The 24,503-nt window shown below is 41.9% G+C and overlaps 2 protein-coding genes across 3 annotated transcripts in view; one reads left to right on the top strand and one right to left on the bottom strand.

Moving 5' to 3' along the window:
- Positions 1-289: 289 nt before the first annotated feature.
- Positions 290-19,882, bottom strand: zap70 (zeta chain of T cell receptor associated protein kinase 70). Its single transcript, XM_080770783.1, has 13 exons — positions 19,709-19,882; positions 6,437-6,968; positions 6,024-6,184; positions 5,669-5,807; positions 5,331-5,412; positions 4,428-4,450; positions 4,299-4,341; positions 3,755-3,941; positions 3,346-3,555; positions 2,267-2,459; positions 1,650-1,790; positions 1,355-1,467; positions 290-1,135 (listed from the first exon to the last, which is right to left on the bottom strand). Exons 2-13 carry the CDS (start codon positions 6,839-6,841, stop codon positions 1,042-1,044), a joined length of 1,791 nt encoding a protein of 596 aa, XP_080626909.1. The 5' UTR covers positions 6,842-6,968; positions 19,709-19,882; the 3' UTR covers positions 290-1,041.
- A 198-nt stretch (positions 19,883-20,080) lies between these two features.
- adamts10 (ADAM metallopeptidase with thrombospondin type 1 motif, 10) overlaps positions 20,081-24,503 on the top strand; it is a 70,458-nt gene continuing 66,035 nt past the window's right edge. For both annotated transcript variants that reach the window (XM_080770372.1, XM_080770373.1), the window contains exon 1: positions 20,081-20,341. The gene's annotated coding sequence lies outside the window, so the exon portion shown is untranslated. The remainder of the gene's footprint in view (positions 20,342-24,503) is intronic.

Here is a 24,503-nt window from a genome sequence, read left to right as displayed (position 1 = left end):
AAATGCTTTTTATTAAACAACGCGGGATGCAGCAATGCTAATCGCTGTACCAGCACATCTCTAACACCCGTGGCACATGTGTCGAGGACTTTATGTTTGAAATCGGAATGTTTATATACACGTTTGGAACGTAAATGTAGCAATTGCGTAAAACAGGATGCAGTCGCGCCATGACAGTCATGTTTCAGGGCTAGATCTGAAAAAGCCTATTTGTTTCGAGTGTTATTCCATAACACATTTATAACAAGCCCACAAGGCCCCGTGATTATTTAACAAACCAAAATGAATATCTGAATAAAACATGACTTTATTAGACGACAAGACATATAGTTCAACCCATGGTTTAACATCCTGGAAATGTAGGCTAATTGACCTGTGTAATAATAATAATAATACCATACAACATATATACAATGCGTCTATGTGTGTGTATTTAAGCCTATTATTGTTAATTATATTATATCAATTTCTTATTATCACCATCATCACTATGATCGTCATGTCATCTTACATCTGTTTCCTTTTTTATTATTCTTTTTTTTTAATTATTTTAAATGCCCTTTATTTCTAGTAGTATTCTTAGTATATAAAATGTACTACACAAATATATGTTCTTTATTTGTACATGCCTCCATTTTTACTTTGTGTAGACAAGAGTCCAAGACATCACTCAAACCAACTCTAATAACTCATAATCCTGCTCTCAAAGACATTTTCAAGACAGAGATGTCTCTTGCATGGGTTACACATTCATTCATTGATGTGAATGAGGCTTGTTTAACTGTAACAGTACTGTAGCTAAGCTGATCAGTGTGCAGAGTTCATAAGAAGCTCTTTGTTTTGCTTGTTGGTGTCCATTGAAAGGATGCATTGTGAGAGCCAGGACAGAATGTCCCTTGTATCCTTCTGCTTGATACACTTTAAAATCCAGAGAGTCAGTTTAACTCTGGAAGTGTAAAACTAGGCCATTAAGGGTCTTTTTCTTTAAAGAAAAATAATAATTTCAGAATTAAAATTCCGCCCAGATTTTTACTTTGTAGGCTAAACAGTGTGAGACTGGGCTTTGCCGGATATGGAGTAATGATAAGCCCTCATAGACTCTGCAACCTTCTTGAAGTCTGGACGGTCCTCTCCCCTGGGAGAGAAAGGAAATACACAGCAATGTTGTGGTCATCAGTGGCCAGCAATGTCATAAAACCTGAAATGTATCATATTGCTGCAAGTTGCAATTCTGGAAGCATTTTTCCAGTGAAGGACATTATCAAGAACGAGCGACATCACATGCTGACTGAAATCAGTAACTTAACCACATAACACATCAGAAAATGAGAGATTCATGAATTGAGAGCCTCACTTGTATATCCAGCAGTCTTTCATCAATGCATACATTCGATCTGGACATCCTGGTGGACATTCCATGCGGTTCCCAGTTTCAATAAAGCGGGTGACCTCTGGACCTTTCATTTTCTGTATAGCATTGGGACAGAAGTGAAAACAAAAAAGAAATAACTTTCTCTTGTTCCCATGTGACAAAGACAATTATAAAAATACTAAAACAGAAACAGTTCAACTGAATGTTGAAGATTGAGCTATGGAATACATATTTTTTGGCTGCTGTGAATGATTCTGCATGGCTGCTCTGCTAGTACCTTATATGGTTTGCCTCCATACGAGAAAGCTTCCCACATGGTGATACCAAAACTCCAGACATCGCTTTTACTGGAGAATTTGTGGTAGTTTGTACACTCTGGAGCATACCACTTCAGTGGCCATTTCCCTCCAGCGCGAGCCTGTGTAAGATAAAATATGAATTTTTGGATAAAAGGAACAAACATGTTTACAACACAAAAATGAAGCATGCACAAGATTTTCTGTGGGTAAGTCAGTTATTAAATGCAATGACATAGATTTTTGGAACTATTGACACAATGCCAATGAGTCCATTTATACCAGGCACGGTAATTAAATGTCAGAGGAGCAGTGATATCCACATATATCCCTATAATTAACAATTTCAATGCTGGTCAAATGGTACCAGAGAGAGCGTCAAGGCCCAATATAGCAGGGTCAGTTTGTAAGCCCATATTTGTGTGCATGCTGTAAAGAATTTCATTTCCTGCAATGTTGCCACAGTATTGTAGTATACAAGATTAAAAACTTTGAACCTTGAATAATTTGTACTGCACATTATAAGCACCCTTGTGGGATTCAATCAAAAGAAGCAATCCATTATATAACTAAAACAAAACAAGGAATTAATCCCTACCCTGTAATAGTTATCAGTTTCCCCCAGGGCCTTGGACAGCCCAAAGTCACTGATTTTGGCAAACTGTTGGTTAACTAGCAGGACATTACGAGCCGCCAGGTCTCTGTGTACGAAATTCTTCTCCTCCAAATACTTCATGCCCATTGACACCTGGTGCATCAAGTTGACAATGTTCTCCACGGTGACAGAATCCCTGTCCCAGGATGGGGTGAGAGGGAGAGAGAAAACATAGAGAACAATGCATGAGAGGAGAGAGTGAATGTGTGGGCATTTGTGTATGTGCATTGGGGGTGGCTGCTGCTCAGGAGGTAGAGCAGCAATCTGGGAACCGAAAGACCAACGGTTCAATACCCGCCCTGGGTCTTCCTGGCTTTGTTTTGAAGTGTCCACGAGCAAGGTGCCTTGCATCGTTTTCTCTGCCATCAGTGTTTGTCTATGAATGGGTTAATGCACATTGTAAAATGCTGTGGATAAAGCCGCTATAGAAAGGCAGATCATTTGCCACTTGTGCAGGCAGTATTATTTGTGTGTGCTTAAGACTATACGCCTCTGACCTGATCTGCTCTGTGATTGCCCACATGATACCATGCCCTGTCAGCTGGGTCAGTCCCACTGAGGCTACAGACACCTATATATAAATATTGTAGCACGGTATCACACACCAGCCAGTTTCACAGTGGCCTTGGCTACCGATTAAAAAAATGACCCATATACACTTGCAGTATGATATGACCATTCAGCAGACTAGCACCCAACCTTGTCCTTTTTGCATGACCTGCATGATCACACACCTGAATCATCTGCATACAACATGGAATCTCTAAATCCTGTATACTTCATAGCAAAAACATCTTATCTATAAGTAGCAGTTGTAATAACATGCTGGTTGAAACTTGAAACTGGTTAATATTATTCTCTATGGTACCATGACAAACACCAAGTTAATCCCTTAACGCACACACGCGCACACACACACACACACACACACACACACACACACACACACACACACACACACACACACACACACACACACACACACACACACACACACACACACACACACAACTTGTACGTACTTCCTGGATGAGAGGAACTTGTTGAGCGGTCCAAGAGAGGCCATCTCCATGACCAGCATTAGGTTCTCACCCTTAGCATCGCACAGGCCTAGCATGCGCACAATGTAGGGGTTGCTCAGCTGGTGCATGATCTCTGCCTCTCTCATCATCTCCGCCTTGGTATGCTCATTGTCATTCTTTAGCACTTTGATGGCCACATCTATCTGGGCCCTGTGACAGCAGACATAAAGTGAGAAGAATTTTTATCCTTTGTCGCACAACGGTGTGCACACACAGGTACTCAGCAACACCCATGCCCACATGCTCACATCCATACACTAAAACGTACAGTACACACTGACCTCCATTAGGGCCGTGTTGTAGTAGTTAGTGCAGTGCTACTAACTAATATAGAAGCACTAGCCCTTACTTTTCTGTTTTGAAGACTCCCTTCCTGACATAGCCAAAATTTCCACTGCCCAGCTCCACCTCGTCAATCATTAGCTGATTTCTCTGGATGTTGAACTTCTTCAGATCATCAGGGTTATGGTATGGATTGTCAAACACACTGCAGTCCATGGGCAGAGCTTCACCTGTGTGGGGGACTGGTTTGAAGGCTAAAAAGCCAAAGTTAAGTCACAGAGAAGTTTAGAGGTTTAGGTTCATAGTTTAGAGATCCTGCTAGCCAAATTGCATTGCAGGGTGTGTATGAATTCAAACATAATATAATAAGTATGTTCTTCACCCTGCGTTGGATGTTTCTTGGTTTCTGTTGTTTTAACGATAGTTATAATGTAAGGCCATTACTATATAAAAATGACAATTATGTAGCAGAGAAATGTACTGTGCATTTTTTATACCATTTTGAAATGATGGTTCAACTGTTGTAGTGTCTGTGTCTTATAGTAGTGTGATAGTGTCTTAAAAGACAGAAAAGCTATATCAAATGAAGTCTGGGACAATAATCTACAAACCTGAAGGGGGCGATGTATATCTTCCATTTCCATGAGACTGTCTCTGAAATGAAAGCAACAATTTATCTCAGTGGACAAACTTTTAAAACAAACTAACAAAAAACGGCACCGAATGTTGTCAATACTTACTACTGCTGGAAGAACAGGTGTGTCTGAAAAATAATTTAAAATATGAGAAGTGTATTAATTAATTGAAATGTAAAATTAATTTAAAAAAGACCCCCCCCCCCACATACAGTAGTGTTTATTTCTTTCTTATCTATCTATCTATCTATCTCAGAATATCTTTATCAGAATATCTTTATTGTCATTGTACAAGACAACGAAATTGATTTGCAATCCAGCTCAGTGCATTTAAAACAAGACATAATACTCTATATAAAAAATACAAACATTTAACGCATATTGCACAGTAAGCCCTTTTAGTCCATAAATTGTCGAGTGTCAGAGTTCATCTATATCTATCTATCTATCTATCTATCTATCTGAAAAAAAAATGTTATGGCACTTTTTCATCGATCCTTTGTGGAGAGTGCATTGACATTTTATGACATGGTATGGCTCATTATCATTGGTTAATAAGAACAAACTCCATATAATCATCAGCGTGTCCAGCAAAATAGCTGGGGTACGATTTGAGAGTATGACCTCAATGTATGAGACCCGGGTACTCAGGAAGGGGAAAGCTATAGGGACAACACACCCGTTACACAGCCAATACCATCTTTTACCATCAGGGCGACGGTACATGGTACCTTCCCTGCAGGCTAGGGCCTCAAGATCGTTTGTTCGTAAGTATAGGACTTATGAACAAGCAGGCCCCACCTCAGTTCGGTGCATAAAGTGTGATGTGATGCCTCTTGGAACTATGACTGGTGGCCTTCTGTTGGCATTGTTTCTTTATTGTCTATGTACCGTGTGATCTGTTTGTTTGCATATGTGTTTTATGTATATCCTGATGACTGCTGTGCACAAAACTAATTTCAAGAAAAGAAAATAAATTTAAGAAAATAAATTGATGCTTTTCAGTACCACTATCAGTTTTGCCAATGACACATCCCTCCGTGAGAAGAGACACCAGGCCATCAGGCTTCATTTTCAGGTACTCAACTAGCTGGTGTGACAAAAGGAAAGTTGACAGACAGAGAGAGGAAGAGTGAATGGGAAATGGGGAAGATATGACAGGTAATGGAACATGTCAATACTGTAGTGTATATGGATGGTGGAACGTGAAATACTTTCATCATACACAGCACAACAGGATTATTTGAAAAATGCTTTGAAGAATGTTCCAGACGTGACATTAATGAGGAAGCTAAGCCTACATTTCTGCTGTATATTTCTACAGTAATGCATTAGGACAGGCCTACCTGCCATACAGTGTCAAACTTGCTCCCGTCTGGCATGGCGTATTTCCCCGATTTGTCATGGAAGATCTGATAATGGTATACTGATTTCCCATACATCATAGACAGTGCAAAAGTACCAGACTCATCTCTCTCTCTCACCCTAAGGAATAGAAAGGAAACTGCATTAAAAAACAACAAAGATCTCTCAATTGTCTTAAATAAAGCACAACATAATATGTTGTTTTATCTACCATATTATGGTAGATAAAACAAGTCCGATCAATGTCTTTATGGAGGTTGTTGGATGAACAATAAAAAAGCGAATGTGGGGGAAAACACACAAAATAGATAATCAATATAAGATCAAACTGCTCACAGGAACTTTCCATCTGGCTGTGCACCAGAGTAAAGCCGCCTCTCGCCCTCTGCACGCGATATTTTACCATGGTACCAAGACATCTTCTCATGGGCTGTGGTGGCAATCAGCTTCTCCAGTTGAGGAGCTTGACTAATAATGGCCTGGTCCATTGCTTCTCCCTGGACACAAACAGACATACAGTCATTGTCCACCTCTATAAAAGACAAACTATACTTTGCTGTATGACCGTGTCACATGCGGAAAGTAACAGTGAGTGACAAGGTTGTGCGAAATCGGTTGTGTGAAATCGAAAGAGTCTAGGGATGAGCACAACAAAACATATTCATGGTTGAATAATCAGTGGCTGGTACAGTGGTATATGGTATGCCAACATTTAAAATCTAACCATGGATCATGGAGCAAAGACACACCTCTAGGTTCCAGGTCTGTTTGACATACTCCATCAACATCCTCGCTCTCAGGCTGTCAAACACCCCGGCCCGTATGGGGGTGTCGGAGGAGCGCAGGCATGGTTTCCTCAAAGTACACACCAGCCCGTCTGGATCCTTGCTGTAGAATTCACAGAGCTCTGCCGGCCCACAGTGTGACTTGCCTCCTACGATGCAATATGTCCCATTCAGCTGTTTCTCTATGGGGTAGTGGTTGAACTCCAGGCTCCACACCATGGAGAGGACATAGCCTCCTAGACTGCGGAGACACTGTCGCAGCAGGAAAATACCGTCCGCCAACCCGACCAGCTTCAACTGTTCCTCTGCCTCCTTGCGACTGATGCTGCCATAGTAGAAAGGCAGCTCGGATGCCGGATCAACAGACATGGTGGCCCCGTGGCAGGAGTATTGTTTGACTTGGGAGTTCCGTTTTTATTAACAGGTATTGGAGTTGGTGTTGGAGGATGGAGGATGGATAATGGTGCTGGACAACTGGATTCTTGATGAAACAGAACTAAAGGTAGAGAGAGAAACACAAAGAAGCACAGAAATGAATTGCTTTAGGAGAGGGTTGAAGATTATGGGCCTTATCTTGTGTCAGGGGCACTTTATCCGTAATTTGGGGATTTAGTATTGTGTAAGTGTAGTGCCCCGTAAAATTGGCTATCTTGTGCCACAGCCTAAACATCTCTGCTACCCGTTACATTATGCATAGGTGTGCTTTGGGCCTTACAATAATTAAACCAATGACCGTGCCACATGCCATTGCCTATTCTAGTCTATGCATCGTTGCGGGATGGATTGACTTTCTTAGCGTGATCAAAGTTTAGACTTTTATAAGGTCTCTCACGGTTTGTCTCATTTTGAGGAGAAAAAGGACTATTAAGTGTCTGTCGGATCCGTTTTTTAATTGCTGGATTAAATTAAATGAAAGAAAGACAAGTTCCCTCGTTTTGGCATAGGCGGGTTGTGGAGAGAAGAACGAGGTCCCCGCATTCTTGGCATACATTCGGTGAAGAGATTCATTATCCATTACGCATTATGCCCAGTGATATCTTATCTAGGCCCATGGAAGAGCAACGCGTGCTGCCTTGGAATACATTTATATTTGATACGGAGGGTTGTTTTGTATGTCCAGTATCTGTCATCCACTGCACGACCAACACATTCTCACTTTTGCTGCCCTCTCCACCCCTTTTTTTTCCACCGCGCACAGATACCAAGAACACTTTCATTAAGTCACAACTCGCAAATCTGAAGCATTAAAAAAAAATCAAAGTGCTGTGTTATCTATGGAGTTCGAACTTTCATTATATATTGTGAGTGTATTGCCTCTCTACGAAACGGTATCAAGCGAAAAGTCAAGTTCGGGAAATTAAACAGACTTGCACTGAACTGAAGTGAAATAACTTTGGAAATGACACCTGTTGCTTCCTTGCCATCTAGCCTTTAATTAGCTTTAAATAAAACCACATTTGTATCACAAGTATCATCTACGTGTTACTGATTATGGGGAATTGTATATTATTGTAATCCATTAAATATTTGCTGTGCAATGGTGTGATGAAACGGAAAACAAATCGCACAATATGCACCATGGCAGAAATCAAATAACTTCTTTGACTAGACAATTAAACACAATGGGCACAAGGAATTGACACTGCTGATTATAGGAAAATTACAATTACAGAGATTTTTGGAGAATTAAGACAGAACGAGACCTCTGAGCTGTGAATGTTCTGCAATATTGTGTATCAAGGCAGCTCCAACTCGGCCCGGACGGTTAGCTCAACCGTCTGGGCCCCTAGGCTGCCAAGCCAGCTGGATGGCGTGTCTGACTACTGTTCCCTATCAATAAAGGCATAAAATGCCACCCCCCCCCCCCCCCCCCCCCGCCCAAAAAAGGCAGCTCCAACTCAGGAGCGCATTCTTTTATCAAACGGATTCGCATTGCGAGTGGTTTGAAGAGGCACTTTCCATTGTCCTAAACCTGTGTGCATAAGATAGCAATTATAGGGAAAGCGCATCAACATAGACACACCTCCACCCGCAAATAATGGTGTCGGCATAATGTATAGTGGGTATAGTGGCCGCAAGATACCTAAGCCAAGCTCCTAAATGCATAATTCACGGATAATAGTTAATGCTTGCAGGTAAGACATGGTATTAGAGCCCTAGGTGTCTCCCTCCACTCCTTATTATTTCATAATGCAGAAATGTATGTTTAATTTCTGGTGTAATAAATTACTAGTGGATTCTGGTGTAATAAATTACTAGTGGATTATGGATTATACTACCAATGTTGTAGATAATCGCCACCTCTTCAACATCAAGTGCCACGAGAGTATTGGAATAAACTCAGTTCTGTTAGAGCTCATGAATGTCAACTCTACATAGTGGTGTGAGGTACTCAGTGATGAATGTGATACGAGGCTATACTGCAAGTACACTGCAAGGTGCTTAGACAGAAACACAACAAAGCCACAACAGGAAGTTGCAAATCCGCCCCCAGTCCCCCTCCTTTCCCCAGCATCTCTATTCCGTTGAACAGGTGCTTTTTCACTTCTAGATTATTCCTTCCACTTTAAAACCCTAATTTCTGTAATATCCTTTTTGGTTTGGGACAGGATAACTTCTCTCCTGTTTAAATATACTTCAGTACCCTCTGACATTTATAACAGCTTTATGGACCACACTGATACTGACAGTATACGTACGGCTTATTAATTATGTGAAATTGTAGATTATGTGATTTAGAAGATTTGGGATTGAGAAAATTACTCTCATAATAGAACAGGAGATATCCCAGTAGCAGAATCAGAATAGGGTCGACATCCGACATGGTGTCTGGTTGCTATAGGGCCAAGCTTACCAGCACTCCACTTGCCTCCACAGTCCACACTACTCTGCCAAGATTCTAGGCTTATTATCCCACCCTCAATGTCTTCACATATTGTACAGTTAATATAAAACGCATCATTAATGCACATTTCAGCCACCTCTTTTGCCCATTAGGACCACACTATGCAACGTCATTATACAGGCGCAGCAGGCAGCACAGCGACTGCGCTGCACAGGTGCATGATGGGAAGGAGTTTATTTATCTTTTTGAAAGTCCCATGGCACTAGATCGGTCGAGCTTCTATTTAAAATAATTGGATCACCAGAATGTTGATGGGACACGAAGTCATCACTGTTGCCATTGAAGATGAAGCGGAAAATATTAGCTATAGGCTGTTGACCTTCAGCTTCAAACCCTAGCCTAGAGTCTAGACCGGCTTGACATTTATGTTTGGAAAATTCTATTGAAACCATTTTTTCCAGTGCGGTTTTGACTAATCACACACAAAATAATGATCTTGCCTTGCTTGCTTGTCTCTGAAGCTTCATCAGTTTCAATTGAGAAGGAAAGCCATCTCTTCCCATTAAAATCTATTTATAATTCTTGGTCTGCTTACTGTGTTATTATTGGTCTGCTTACTATGTTGTCTGCAGTGGTCCTGTGCATCTGCAGGAATTCACTTTCATTAACATGACATAAAATTACCTGTGCATGTCACAGGCAAACGGTTAGAAACCATAGCTTCCTGTGCATGCATTCTTGTGTGCTGCCACATGCATCTATGCGGACATAGGTAAGCAGACAAGTAATGAAGACTCCGCTATGGCCCAAGTACCTCAACTCTCTATTCACCACACAAAAGGCATCCACAGTGACACACTGTCAATACTGATATGCTACACTGTAGAGTCTACATACAGTACATTGCTGCTACAGACAATCACAATCATAATACAGTGAACCATGTCAGTGCCAGTGGTTGCATAAACTTTGGCTTGGGATGGCAAATGTTTTGGGGAAGTCTGTTTCTGGTGCGTCTGCATTAGCATGTTCTAATGTTCTAAGTTAAGACAAAATTTAGGCAGTCTGGAGTCTGCACTGAAGAGCTTTAACGACATACTATATAATTGGCATTAAAAAGATAAAAAAGGATTCCGACAATGTTGGCAAATTGTTTTAGCATCTATCATGATAACTTGATTTTAGCTGTAGTTGTGAACTTGTGTCAATATACATATTCCTTTATTGTGCCAAATCTAGTTCCATTACAAATAATCAATTATCTAATCTGTCAAATAGAATAGATAAAGCTGTTGGGGGGGGGGGGGGGGTGTCTTGCAGGATAACTTTCATTGTTTTGAGATTGAGATAAACAAAACCATTAATGTATTAACACACTATCAAAAGAGTTCAACATAAACATACCGCTTTTGGACTCTTTGATCCTTTGCCATCATTATTGCTTCCTTTTAGACTTTTCTGGTAAAACTGTACAGTATATAAATAGATCTAAATCTTTGACTATTTTACCTACCATATTAGGTAAACCCAAACAAGCCCAAACATTGTTGCTGTAACTTAGATTCAAAGAGTGAGTTAAACTTAATTGCAAACCACCCGACACATTGTAAGAAAAATATTTCTGTGCAGTAGGTTGTTACATTTTATTACGATAATTACACTACATACGGTATCAATTTAATGACAGTTTTCTCACAATATATTAAAACCACCAGAAACACCAGCTGCAGTGTTGGTTTCAAAGACATTTCTGCTTTACTACAAGGCAACAGTGCCAGTTACAGGAAATACATCTGCAATGAGAGGGGCCCTGGTGTGTGAAAAAGAAAAGAAACAAATCAAGGCTGATTTGACCTTTGAGACAAATAAATCCAAAAATGTAATTACTGCACTTTTGCTTTGTAGGGCAGTGTACAGTGTGCTCGAATAACGATTTTGCTTACACAAATAAAGCTGAAGGAACACAAAGCAAACAGCACAGAGATATTACAGAAGAACACAACCTACACTTTTGCCAGGTTTTTTGTCTCGGCCGAAGGCATGGAGAGAGAGTATGTTTTGCACTCCGTCTGTCCGCATGCGAGCGTGCGTGCTTACGTTAAACACTATAATATAACCAGGCATGCAAACAGGCCCAAGGTGAAAAAGGTGACAGTGTGCGGGGCCAACGCTGTGCCGCGGGCAAAACCGCGGCGCAAATCTTTTAAGCGTTTATCGGTACTAAACCCACTTTGGGGGGGGGGGGGGGTGTCATGGGGGACAGTATATACTACACTGTACTAGCCCTCCTCCCGGCCTGTGTGTCTGTGTGTTAGGCTGTGCAACAGTGACACTTGGTGGTGAACAAATGCTATAACGCTATGTTTCGTGCTCGGACACAGCCAGGGACCCAGGGACACAGCCAGGGACAGACCCAGTGACACAGGGGCAGCCAGGGACAGACCCAGTGACACAGGGACAGCCAGGGACAGACCCAGTGACACAGGGACACAGCCAGGGACACATCCAGGGACAGACCCAGTGACACAGGGACAGCCAGGGACAGACCCAGTGACACAGGGACAGCCAGGGACAGACCCAGTGACACAGCCAGGGACACATCCAGGGACAGACCCAGTGACACAGGGACAGCCAGGGACAGACCCAGTGACACAGGGACAGCCAGGGACAGACCCAGTGACACAGGGACACAGCCAGGGACACAGCCAGGGACAGCCAGGGACAGACCCAGTGACACAGGGACACAGCCAGGGACAGACCCAGTGACACAGGGACAGCCAGGGACAGACCCAGTGACACAGGGACACAGCCAGGGACACAGCCAGGGACAGACCCAGTGACACAGGGACACAGCCAGGGACAGACCCAGTGACACAGGGACAGCGAGGGACAGACCCAGTGACACAGGGACAGCCAGGGACAGACCCAGTGACACAGGGACACAGCCAGGGACACAGCCAGGGACAGACCCAGTGACACAGGGACACAGCCAGGGACAGCCAGGGACAGACCCAGTGACACAGGGACAGCCAGGGACAGACCTAGGCTGCGTCCGAATTGCTAGGGTTGTTCCCTACTCCCTATCCCCCATACGGGGATCCAGACTCTAGTGGACTCTATAGTGATGATTTCGGACAATACTCCCTGTATGGGGAGCACCGACTCTGACGTCAATATCGATAGAGGGCGCTGTAGTTCCGCGGGTTCATGTACTTTTTATTTGCATGAAATCCCCATTAGGTTTTTTCAGATCGCCTCATAAAGAACTGTTTGAAAAATAAACAAATCATCCCGGCCGTTTCACTCATTTGGATATGAAGAATCAACTGACAACAAGAAACCAATCAAAACGCTGCTGCTGAATTTCCGCTAGGAACAGACTGTATCAAATAAGTGACTGCAGGCTGTCACCTCCCTGCAAGGACAGCTTGTAAAGTTATTTTTAAATTCATGAATGAATAAAGAAAAAATAGGTTAATGAAAATATGTTTGCAGGCATTTAGGCCTATATATCTATGATAAAAAGGTTATTTTAAAATCATAGGCCCATAACAATGGGCCTATGATTATTATCAATAAATTAATATTAGGCTATATCCATTATCCAGCAATATGAAAACAGTGCACAACCTTGACAATAATATGAAAATATCAGCAGCATGATTGAATCTTAACCACATGAACCCCCGCTAATCCTGGGGCAGGGGGGATACGGCAAAAATAGCCGATCTATAAGCAACGCGCGACGTCCGTGTTGTGAGCTTGTATACTTTTACTTGGGTACTTTTGGTAAAGAATTACCAAAAGTAGCCGATCTACAAGCTCTGCTCACAATACGGACGTTTGGTGTTAACAGAAACAGCAGTCCAATAAATGACTGCCTACACAATGAAGTTTTAATGCATTTATCGCAATTCAATGAAATAATGTTAGATAGCATATTTTTTTTTATATTTTCATGGCAGGAATTAATGAATATTAATAAAACATATGTTCGGACACAATTAATATGTGTCTCACATGCATGTATCCTACGTTTGTGATAAAGAATCTCACAAATATATTCTACAGCAAGCAACTGATTCCTCTCCTAACGTCATGCGCTGGGCCTGGGTGATACAATGAATCAGATTAGTAATACTATTGCAAATGAGTAGATTTATTATAAATAAAATAAAACAATTTCAAATAAATGCACAGATCATTTGTCTCGAGATCTGTAGCTTCGAGATCCGCCAGGGAAGAAAAGAGGGGAAAACGAAAGTTTAAAAAGTACATTTGTGTTGATTTCTTTCGCTGGTACAACTTCTGCATCTTCTGAGTTGGAGCGCAATGAGCGCATGCATGCAGAAGCAGCGCACGTGCGCAAACGCGTGCATGTGCGCTCAAGAGCGAGCTTGCGCAATGCATTATGGGGCAGATTTGCTTCGCTGTGTTTTTGTAGTGACCATCGGATGCTCCCTACAATTCCCGGTGCATTGTGGGATACTTCAGTCCACTACGTTAGGGTGCAAAAATGCTCACTACATATTCGGACACTATAACAAAATGGCGGAACCTCAAAGTAGTGCACTATATGGGGCATAGGGAATGATTTCGGACGCAGCCCTAGTGACACAGGGACAGCCAGGGACAGACCTAGTGACACAGGGACAGCCAGGGACAGACCCAATGACACAGTGACACAGCCAGGGACAGACCCAGTGACACAGGCACACAGCCAGGAACAGACCCAGTGACACAGGGACACAGGGACACCGCCAGGGACACAGGGACCCAGCCAGGGACAGACACAGGGACACATACTGTAGCTGTCTATAGTGTGGTTGAGTGGCTGCACCACTCAAAAATGACAGATGATTATTTACTAAATCAGTACAAATCTAGTCAGTATTGAGCAAGATGTTAACATTCATGTCCTGATAGTCATAGAACAATTAATTTACTCCAACAGGAGCACTAGCCCCTCGAGGAGCACTAGCCCCTCCTATATTCAGTAGATTTGTGTCCTAAATGCCATTGACAATGAATGAATTGTCATATATCGGCTATTTTTGTCCTACACAATCCTACACATTCATTGTCACAAAAATGACAATGAATGGATGATGTATGATGATAAGGGTCACTTCACACAGGTGTGATTTAAAGAAAGAAACTGGTCCAGCACTCACACTCCCATCTCAAAATCCCTTACAGTTACACTCTTCACATCATGTAAAATAGAAAATTATATTCACTGGCAAAATAATGAATTATAATACAAATAAAATGTTTTGGGATGGTTTAGTCAACAGGGTCAGTTTACTTCATTATTTTAGCCTTAGTCAATTTAAGACATGTAGAGTAACATCCTCTCCTTATTCAACAGTTGAGCTGCATGTTTTCGTTTTTAATATATCCATTTAGTATAAGCCCTGGCACGCACGCACGCGCACACACACACACACACACACACGCGCGCGCGCGTGCTTTATTTATTTACTCATACGCATGCATGCACACACACGAGCACACAGACAGACACACACACACACACACACACAGCGAGAGAAACTGACGCCGGCGCGTCCACACCACAGACAGTATAACGCAAAGTGCTAACGTTGCTAATGCTAACTGTAGCAGCTAAACTAATGGATCGACTGGCGAGTCACAGACAGTGTGTCAAAATTCATGCCGAGTCCACACAAACAGGTTTTTTTTCCGCGGAGCGACCAGCGGCTGCGCACATCATGCCGCCCAGATGCAAGCAGAAATATCGCTCAGAATCATTAGTGACTCACGAGAGTAGTCTGTCAGATAATTCTCCGGGCAGCGAGCTCGGGCTTCACAGACCCCCTCACCCCCCCCAAACATTTTTTTAACGGATTTGCATGAATCACACAGGTCCTATATTTGGGATAAAAACGGCGATTTTCGCCGAAAAGCTACACTTTTGCATGTCTGTATAACCCCTGCTCAACAATCATTTCAACACGAGAGATGTGGTTTTCCTTTTTGAGAACTAATGTAGAGAGACTATAGAGAGCCATCTGTGCGGTTGTTCTGACATACAGCTGCTCTCTTGTCAGATCAAGCATTGTACAAGTGAAACCATGTATGTAATCTGTCATCTTTAATGTTAGCCAAATCTAACAACCTCTGACTTTATTTGACTGAATTAAGATCTTAGATGCCATAATTAGCTGGTCTAAATCCTACATCTGCAACATTGTTTTGTAGAAAGTAATATTGAAGCACATTCATTGCGATATGAAATTCATGCACCCTAATATTTGTAAAGTCTAACTAACCCTCTTAGCTAATCTTAAACAGGATTGATAGATGTGTGCATGTGCCATGTGCGTGAGTGTCATTGTATAGTTGTAAGCTACAATGAGAAAAATAGGGGTCCCATTTGAATGTAATTTCATATAGACCGTTTGGTACCAAGATAGCAGAATTCTACACCCAATGTCAAAGGTCAAGGCCATTTTTACTACTACTAAAAGATTGTCAAGAAGGTCAAAGGCGAAGGCCATTTCTATTGTAGTTGATGGACGTGTTATGCTCTTGTATGTGTGCTCTTGTTCAGTTCTGGGACAAACTAACTTGTATCTGTCTTCAACCCGTGTTCATTACAACTTATGCATTTGACAACAACTCAAAATGTTCCAGCTATTTTAGGTGATGATTACATTGGCTTAGTTCTACTAACATTTTATCAGGAAAATGTAGTCAGGGTTCTGTTAATCAAAACATTCCTGGATACATACATCAACATGGTTTCAGTGTTGAAATGTTGTCTTTAGTTAGGGCTGTTTATGTATCCAAAATAGATATATACATTTGTATCTGCTTACGCACGGTTCACATAAAATGGCTTTTTGTCCCAATTAGTCCTTTTGAACATCCCAATTGAGAGACATTGTCAGAGTCTTTCTCAGACCGGCTTTCTAAATATATATGTAGACCATTGCCACATCAACACCAAACAAGGGCAAGATACTATAGTGTGAAGGCAGCTTAAATATTCATTAAAACATTATTGTATAGCCAAAACACCTCGCTATATAACATTCAAAATAGGTAGGTAGATTATAGGTAGATAGGCTACGTATGGAAGGTATTAATACTATCATTCCAGGTGATTTGGAATGGTTTGTTTTAGTACTTTTTGTTTTGACGAAAATAGTAATAGCATGTTCCTGTAGACTGACTTCAGTTGTCACATTTCTTAACCACATGACGACATAGCATCCCTATCCTCCAGTAAGGGAAATGGAACTAGCGACCGACTACGTCCGTCGCTAGTTCCCGTCCGTCCGTCGCTATGTCCCGTTTACGGACGGGACTTGGCGACGGTCAGAATCAGGCTTCATACACACATAAAGAACAAATGTTCTGTTAGAGAAGGGTGACACCCTTTTCATTTGGCATTATGCCCACAGTCAACGGGGGGATTCATTCATTTGTTTAGTTTTATCAAACTCAATACTTCCAGGATTAACTTCAAATTTGAAGGAACATTTCAAGTAAAGACTTAAAGCAATAACAAAAATCTTTCCATAAATGTATAGACTCAGAAGGGCTTTACTATAGTATAGGGGAGACAATGAGATTCAGCCGGATATTCGAGCTGTAGTGTCGCACAGATGGGAAGTCAAACATGCAAGAGAGGATTCTCTATTTATTGATTGTTTTACCCATGGGGACTGCCACCCCTTACAGAAAATAGCAGACCTGGACTGCCCGCTGGCCTAGTGGTCCAGACACATGCCACATATACTATAGGCTCTGGCCTGACTGCGTGTCACGTGTTCGAGTACTGTTCATGACAGCCTTTGTTGCATGTCTCTCACTATCAATAAAGGCAGAAAGAATAACTAGACCTACAAGCTCACTACAATCCCACATCGCGCTGCGATGTGGGATCCATCTCCCTTCCCTTGAAAGAAACATAACTAAACTTATATCATATGTAAACTGTTTATATTATGATGAGTGGTGATTATGGTGAGTTACATGACCCAAAATGTGCAAAGTGGCAATGCACAAGCAGACAGGCACGGGCATGTTCCTGCAAAGCCACGCCTTTTCAGACAAAAGACTAACGTCACTAGTGCAATTGAACAGACTGGGGAATTGGGGAATTAAGTAAAAGACGTTGACTGCCATGTTATTTGTTTCCAAAGTGGCCACTGATACCCAAAACAGCAAAACTACATAGTGCGACTTTAAGTCCAATTTGATAAATTAGGCTGTAGGACGCATAGGATAACATTATTAGATACTGGCTTTTCTGTTTATAATTGCAATGACAGTGGTGACTATACTGATATAGTTTAAGTCATTTATTCAAGTTCCACTTGTACATGTATACAGATGACTCCGACATGTTGTGCCACTTTTAACAATATTCAATATTCAAAAACCCATGCTTAACAGTATCAACATGGCTTGTCAGATCAATACACATCAACAAATAAATACTGAATAAGTGTATATTTATTCAATCGAATGATTATTCTCCTCTCCAGGCTATTATGGTTTGCTACAGTTTGAACATAATGCAGATATGCCTCACTCTATAACTAAAATACATCCAGCAATTTGGGGAAAAGTTACAAGCAATAAATAACACATACTGTAGACCTCTTGGGTGTGTCGGATCTTTCCATTTTGGTTCTTCTATTCCAGGGCACAATGAAAGCAGCTAGAGTTATATATATACTGTATATAGAGAGAGATAATCTCTACTGTTGAAGCCACAGTAACTAACAACATCTTGGCCTTGCTAGGCTTGATATAGTGAATACACTAGCCTTTGTTCCAGCAAAGACACAGCTAATGGTTATGCGCAGCCCATTTTTAAACGGACAATCTTAAATTGTTTGTGTTTAAATAGTCTTATTAACTTAAGAATAGTCCATACCCATCCGGGGTTCTGGGCAACCGTGTATCCGACCGACTCAAGGCCGGGCACTTGGTGTGGTGGTGTGGAACACGTGTCGAATTTGAAGTCAAGGGGTTGGGTCGAACGGTTCTCAAGTTATGTGGATTACAGACGTACGTACACGTCGCACGCGCGCGCACACACACACACACACACACACACACACACACACACAGAATAAATTGTCCTCTTTATAGGCTATGTGGACTGAAATGTAGATACTGTATGTTCTAAATTGTTTTGAGTCCTAGAAAATTGCGACACACACACACACACACACACACACAGACACACACACACACACACACACACACACACACACACACACACACACACACACACACACACACACACAGAGGCACCACTCACTTCAGACTGGTCTGATTTATTTTTAATTAAGGATCCCCATTAGCTAGTGCCATAACCATCTAGTCTTCCTGAGGTCCACATAAAACAACACACAAACAAATGCAACATATACAAAATAATTAAATGTCAGTACTGAACACACAATACAAATAAGATAGATGAAATTATGTGTGAGAAAAGAACAGGAAACAAAAAGACAAAAACTACTGTAAATGCAGCAGAGGAGTCGAGGCCTATTCCAAAGAGACAAAATTATCTACAAATAAAAGATGTTAAAACATTGCTTCTTTGATAAGGTAATACAAGCTGTCAATTACTGGAACCTTTATTGTTATGATCAAGCACCGTGGGCTATTACTATAAACAATTTGTGTACCTATAAGTACACAAGTTTTACTGCTCATTTACTGCTCAAGACATCCTGTTCTCAACTGTAAGCCAGGAAATGTTAGTGAGTAACCCTGAGACCAACGGTGTTGCCCTCAGTGCCCTGTTCTTCTGGACAACCTGGACTGGAGCTTCCTAAGGTCACCACTGACAGCAGATGACCACACACCATACAGCAATATAGTCAAGATGATATAAAACAAAACATAAAAGGGGACCAGAAGAAAAAGAAGCACATTTCCTGGAAATACCAATTGCTTTCCAATTGTCAAAACAATGTAATTAATGTAGTGAGACCAAGACGGAGTGCAATCCAGTGCTCCAAGGCGTTTAGTACTTTCAACTTGTTGAACTTCCAAATTACACAAGTTTAAATCAAGCTTTTGGCTTGTAGATAAAATGTCCTTTGTTCCCAATCCCAGCACAAGTCTATATAAGTCTAATCATTCACAACTTTTAGTTCTCTGCTCAAGACCTCATTAAGTAGGCCTACATGCATTGCATGATGGTGCAGCTGCAACATTAATGCAATGTTGAATCAGCCCCATACCATGAGCTTCTATGGCACATATTTGGTAGCTCAAGATAGGTAATTAATAAATACAGAGCAGAGCAAAGACCAAAGATCCTAGGCAATTTTCCTGTGGAAACCCAAGTCTCTGCTACTTATAGGCTATTATTAAGTTAGTGTACTTACAGTTGAGTTTAGAGATCCTGGTCCAAACTGTTTTGCTGAGTTTCGGACCCTCAGGGTTCCAGATGGCTCCTTGCCTTAATGCAGGTATGTAGGTAGGCTATCTATATCTCTGAGACAAATTTAGAGTTATATGCGGTCCTTGAAATAAAAAAAGTTTGAGAAACACTACCGTACTGTTGACGGTTGACAGTGAATGATGACATGAGTTTAGATAATGACTGATGACTGATGAGTCAAACCACACAGCCGGTAGTACCTCTCCCGCGCGTGCACGGCGCGTTCACTCCTCATTTCCTTCCTTGACGCGCGGGTGCGTCAGCGCAGCGCGCAGGCACTCAAAAAAAGTGCAACAGTGGCCGCAGATCTCCGCAGCCAACCAGTGACATCGTGGAGTTGGAGGGGAGAAGATCTAGTCCGGCAAAGTCCGCTGCTCAGACTGTGTGCACACACACAGGCTACACACACACACACACACACACACACTGTCTTCCTCCCTGGATTTCGCTCAGTCTGGGCTATTTCTGACGAGAGGCAACTGACACGTCTATAGAGGACGAGAGCGCAAGAGAGGAGACGAGCAGACATCGTCAACTTTGCAAAGGGAAACCTAACGTATCTCGCTACACAGGGAAGGTGAGTTCAATCAAGCTATATAGATACGTCTTGTTGTAAATTTGTATTAGGCTATTATTATTATTATTATTTGGAAGAAATTATAGCCTACTAGTACTTAGCATTACCATAGCATGCCATACAAAAAGCAGTGTGTGATTCCTGAAAGTTGTCAGATTTTCTAGTAGTTTCTTGCAGTTGTAAATTGTAACTAACTCGTCTTAAGTAATGACACCATGTTTAAAATGACTCGGTAGTGTCATTGTAGTTACAGAAAGCATGATTAGTAGCCTACCGGGCCAAGTCTCTGCAACTAGGAATCCCTCTGAAGGGAATTCAATGATGTGGTCGATGGCAGGCAAACAGGTTAAGTATGGAGATGGGTGGCATTGTGCCCATGGCCGATGGGGGGAGCAACTATACAACCACGGATGACAGGAAACTTAAAGTTAGCAGGTTCCCTGCAAGTTACCGTGATTTTTTTAAATTGGGATTTATATCCTATATGTAGTTAGCTGTTAATGTGCTCCCTGTGCAACGGAACCTCTTGCAAACAATTCAAAAGACCACGATAGCAGCATCATAGACACAGATGTGTTAGGTGAAATAATTAAGCAGTGGTGTCATGCTCGTAGAACGCAGTACCACGCCGTGGTACTACCAGTAATTTTAAAGTACTAGTGCCTATAGATTCAGACGACCCCCACACCAATTGCTGCACAAAACACAAAAGTAAAAATAATATATATATATATTGGTTTCATTCTGAAGAATGATAAATCAACTGGAGTTCTGTATTTGCACAAATAGCCTACCATTGGTTTGGTCTTGAGTCTCTGACTTACCACTAAGTGTCCAACCCAATGACCCCCTGGTGTTATATCTTTATTTTGGTACTAGTGTAGCAGTCAGAACTGTGGTATGTGACCCAAGCTGGGTCAATCAATCAATCAATCAATCAATCAATCAGTCAGTCAGTCAGTCAGTCAGTCAGTCAGTCAGTCAGTCAACAAACTCATTACACCATGGTAAAACAGAATCCATTCATTTTGGGTCCAAACATAGTACTCTTATTAATGCAAATTATTTCACGGTCAGAGTTCATGCAAAGAAGGGGTTACCTATTTGGGCTGTATTCTTGACAACAAATTGACAGGTAAAAGAATTGCATGAAAAGTGATCAAGAAACTCAATCAAAGACCGATCGAGATTGATGTTGGCATAATTTCTTTTTTTTTTGTCAACAAAAGTGTTCTCAAGAATGTAGTTGGAGCCCTCATTCATTCAATGCCATTTTGATTGTGCTTGCACTAAACTGCAGACCTCCCAAAACAAACTGATACGACTACTTCTCAGCCTACGACCTGCCTAATTCCAACACACTTTGTTAGTTTGGGATATAGCTCAGCATAGAAGACAGGGTTCAGCAAATATCAATGGGATTGGTATTTAACATAGTAAATCCCTCAATACCCATGCCTGTCTAACTACTTCTCCAAAGTGAGTGATACCCTCAACACTATAGGGAGCAACCATCTGGCATCTGCTACCACCCAAATTTAGAACAAACATGGGAAAATTCTCATTCTACTACTCTGCCCCCAAAATGTGGAATGCTATGTTGATTAATTGAATACATAGGACCACAATGTAAATAAGTCCACAGACCACAGGACTGTCTTAGCGTACCACATGCCGGTTACATTTCTGACTAATATAGTGTTCAATCAATCAAAAAAATCAATACATGTATAAATAAATCAAATAATTTCTGTTTTTCACAGGTCAGAGATTCATCCATAGACTGAAACTTTAAATCCCACCCAATACATTATATGATTAGTATGAACTGGAGTATGAATTTACATTAAAAATAGACTTGAAGTTGTGAATATGACACCGGTAGAACAGTAGCTTACACAGCAATCTGTACACTGTGCTCAAAATTGCTGACTGATTCACTTCAAGACAAGTCACTGCTCTCACAAAATATTGTTGCAGCCTAGAGAGGCTCATTTTCAGAGTCAGGGGAGCGCATCCTTGGCTATTCGACAGACTTGGCTTGTTTATGTTCCCACTTTTCATCTGCCCACTGTTTATTTGGTGAAATTGAGAGAGGAATGCTTGCCCCTCTCTCTTGACCGGAGAGAGTGAGAGAGAGAAGGGTTTTTTAGACTTAGAAAGTATACCCTCACTCATTTGACTGAGACAGAGGGCAAGAGACACAGAATAGAAAAAGATGGAGAGTAGTAGATAGACTTACAGAGAGGGAGACGGATGGACACAGACATAGTTTAGATAGATATTTCACACTTTTCTACTATTTTATCATCTCATGTGTTTGTTTTGCAAGGCCTTTGTGTGGGCATCTCTGTGAGTCCTCCACGCTTTTCCGCAAGGCAGGTCAGAGGGAGTGAATGAAGCACTTTAGACTAGAGATAACAGTAATATCCAGGTTACAGGTTGTGAGCTGACTTCACAGCCTCGTACATTTTCTTGGAAGGTTCTTCGCAGTGTGTCGCCAGAGGATCATGGAAGTTTAAAATTCAATCTGATCAAAGAGGAGAGCGTGTGTGTGTGTGTGTGTGTGTGTGTGTGTGTGTGTGTGTGTGTGTGTGTGTGTGTGTGTGTGTGTGTGTGTGTGTGCGCGCGCGCGCGTGCGTGCGTGCGTGCGAGAGAGAGAAAGGAGAAGAGAGAAGCAGAGGGACATGTGAGAGCTACAGTCTGTATGGTGTTAGAATCTCAGCGAGGGACACTTAGCATCTGTTCACCCAGCTCAGACATTACATTGAGCCGGTCATATGGCTTTGATTAGTGTGTTAGTTTTCTGCTAGCTAGACTCTCCCTGGTAACAGCTAAAGACAAGAACAGTGCAGATAAGCTAGTCTGCAAAAGAAGAGAACAACTACAACACAACTCACACAGCCCCCATACAAGCACTTGTCACCAGTACATGATACAGTACTGAGTAAAGGGTGTGCTTCTGGGGCCAGAGAACTTTGGACCACCCTAAAATTCCCGCCTACTGAGCCCTCCAACTTCTCTCTCTCTTTTTCTCTTCCTCTGTTAACAGCCACTGCTGTCGTCCCCTCTGTCTTTTTGCATTGAGAGATCGTGTTGCCCGTCTGGTGCTCTCTCTGCTTGCTCACTTGGCCGTGCGAGTAGTCCTCAACTATACATGTCTGTGGCTATCAGAGGTACTCGTCCAACCAAAACACCAGCCACATCACACATTGAACAAGCCTGAAGGACGGGCTAAATTACAGACGTTATTCTTTTATTTAGGAGGAGTTATGGAGCCCAGAGGAGAGATTTTGTGCAACACGGCATGGAAGAAGTACAAGACAATCACTCCTGAAGGCGAGCCCTTAATTCGACTATATATTATTGCGCTTATAATCGGGCAATAATTTACTAAGAAAGCTGTGCTGCAGCATAGGAGGGGATATCCACAAATCCTTTTGAGCCGCCTTGTTTGAAAAGCAGCCAGGACCATTGTAGGGGGTCCAATCATGTGGGTTTTGTTTAACTAAACAAGATGAGAGCACATCGTAATGAAAAGCATTTGATATCAAGCTGCAAGTTTAATAACCCCACAATAAATTGCGACTCGAGCAAAAGTAATGAAAATAGAAGAGAGTTTGGCTGCGCAGGAAATGACTGGAAGCAGGCCTGAGGGTGAGCGAGAGAGGGGTTGAGGCAGAGAGAGGGAGAGACGGAGGAGGGAGGGCAAGAGGTTTACAGTTGCTCCAGATTTTTAGGAAGGCTACAGTACAAAGACCCCTCAGTGTTTGAGCTGCTTCTTCCAGTACTGCACACTCCCAGTGTCGCTGTGGAACACAGGGAAATGAGACCATTGCACAGTCAAATCCTCAGTGTTCATTTAACTCAGAGTTAACCCATTTTAACATGCACGCACGCACACACGATGATCTTAGAGGTCGTATGACATATGTCATTTTGCTGTCTGGCTAATGCTACTGTGGGTCATGATGAGATGATGATCTTACACAGAAGTGACAACAAGTGGAGTTACACCAAAAGGCTGTTTCAAAGCACAGAACAGAAGATGTGTGTTTTCTCCAATGCATCCATTTCAATGCATCTCTCTCTCACATGCACGCACGCACACACGTGCACGCACACACATAGTAACTCCTCCACTCTCTGTCAGTGTTAACAT

Source organism: Protomyctophum bolini (assembly GCF_963924005.1).
Source record: "Protomyctophum bolini genome assembly, chromosome: 8".
In the NCBI taxonomy this organism is placed as follows: Eukaryota; Metazoa; Chordata; class Actinopteri; order Myctophiformes; family Myctophidae; genus Protomyctophum; species Protomyctophum bolini.
The sequence above is the reverse complement of the archived record's forward strand: the minus strand, read 5'-3'. Positions and strand labels throughout refer to the sequence as shown.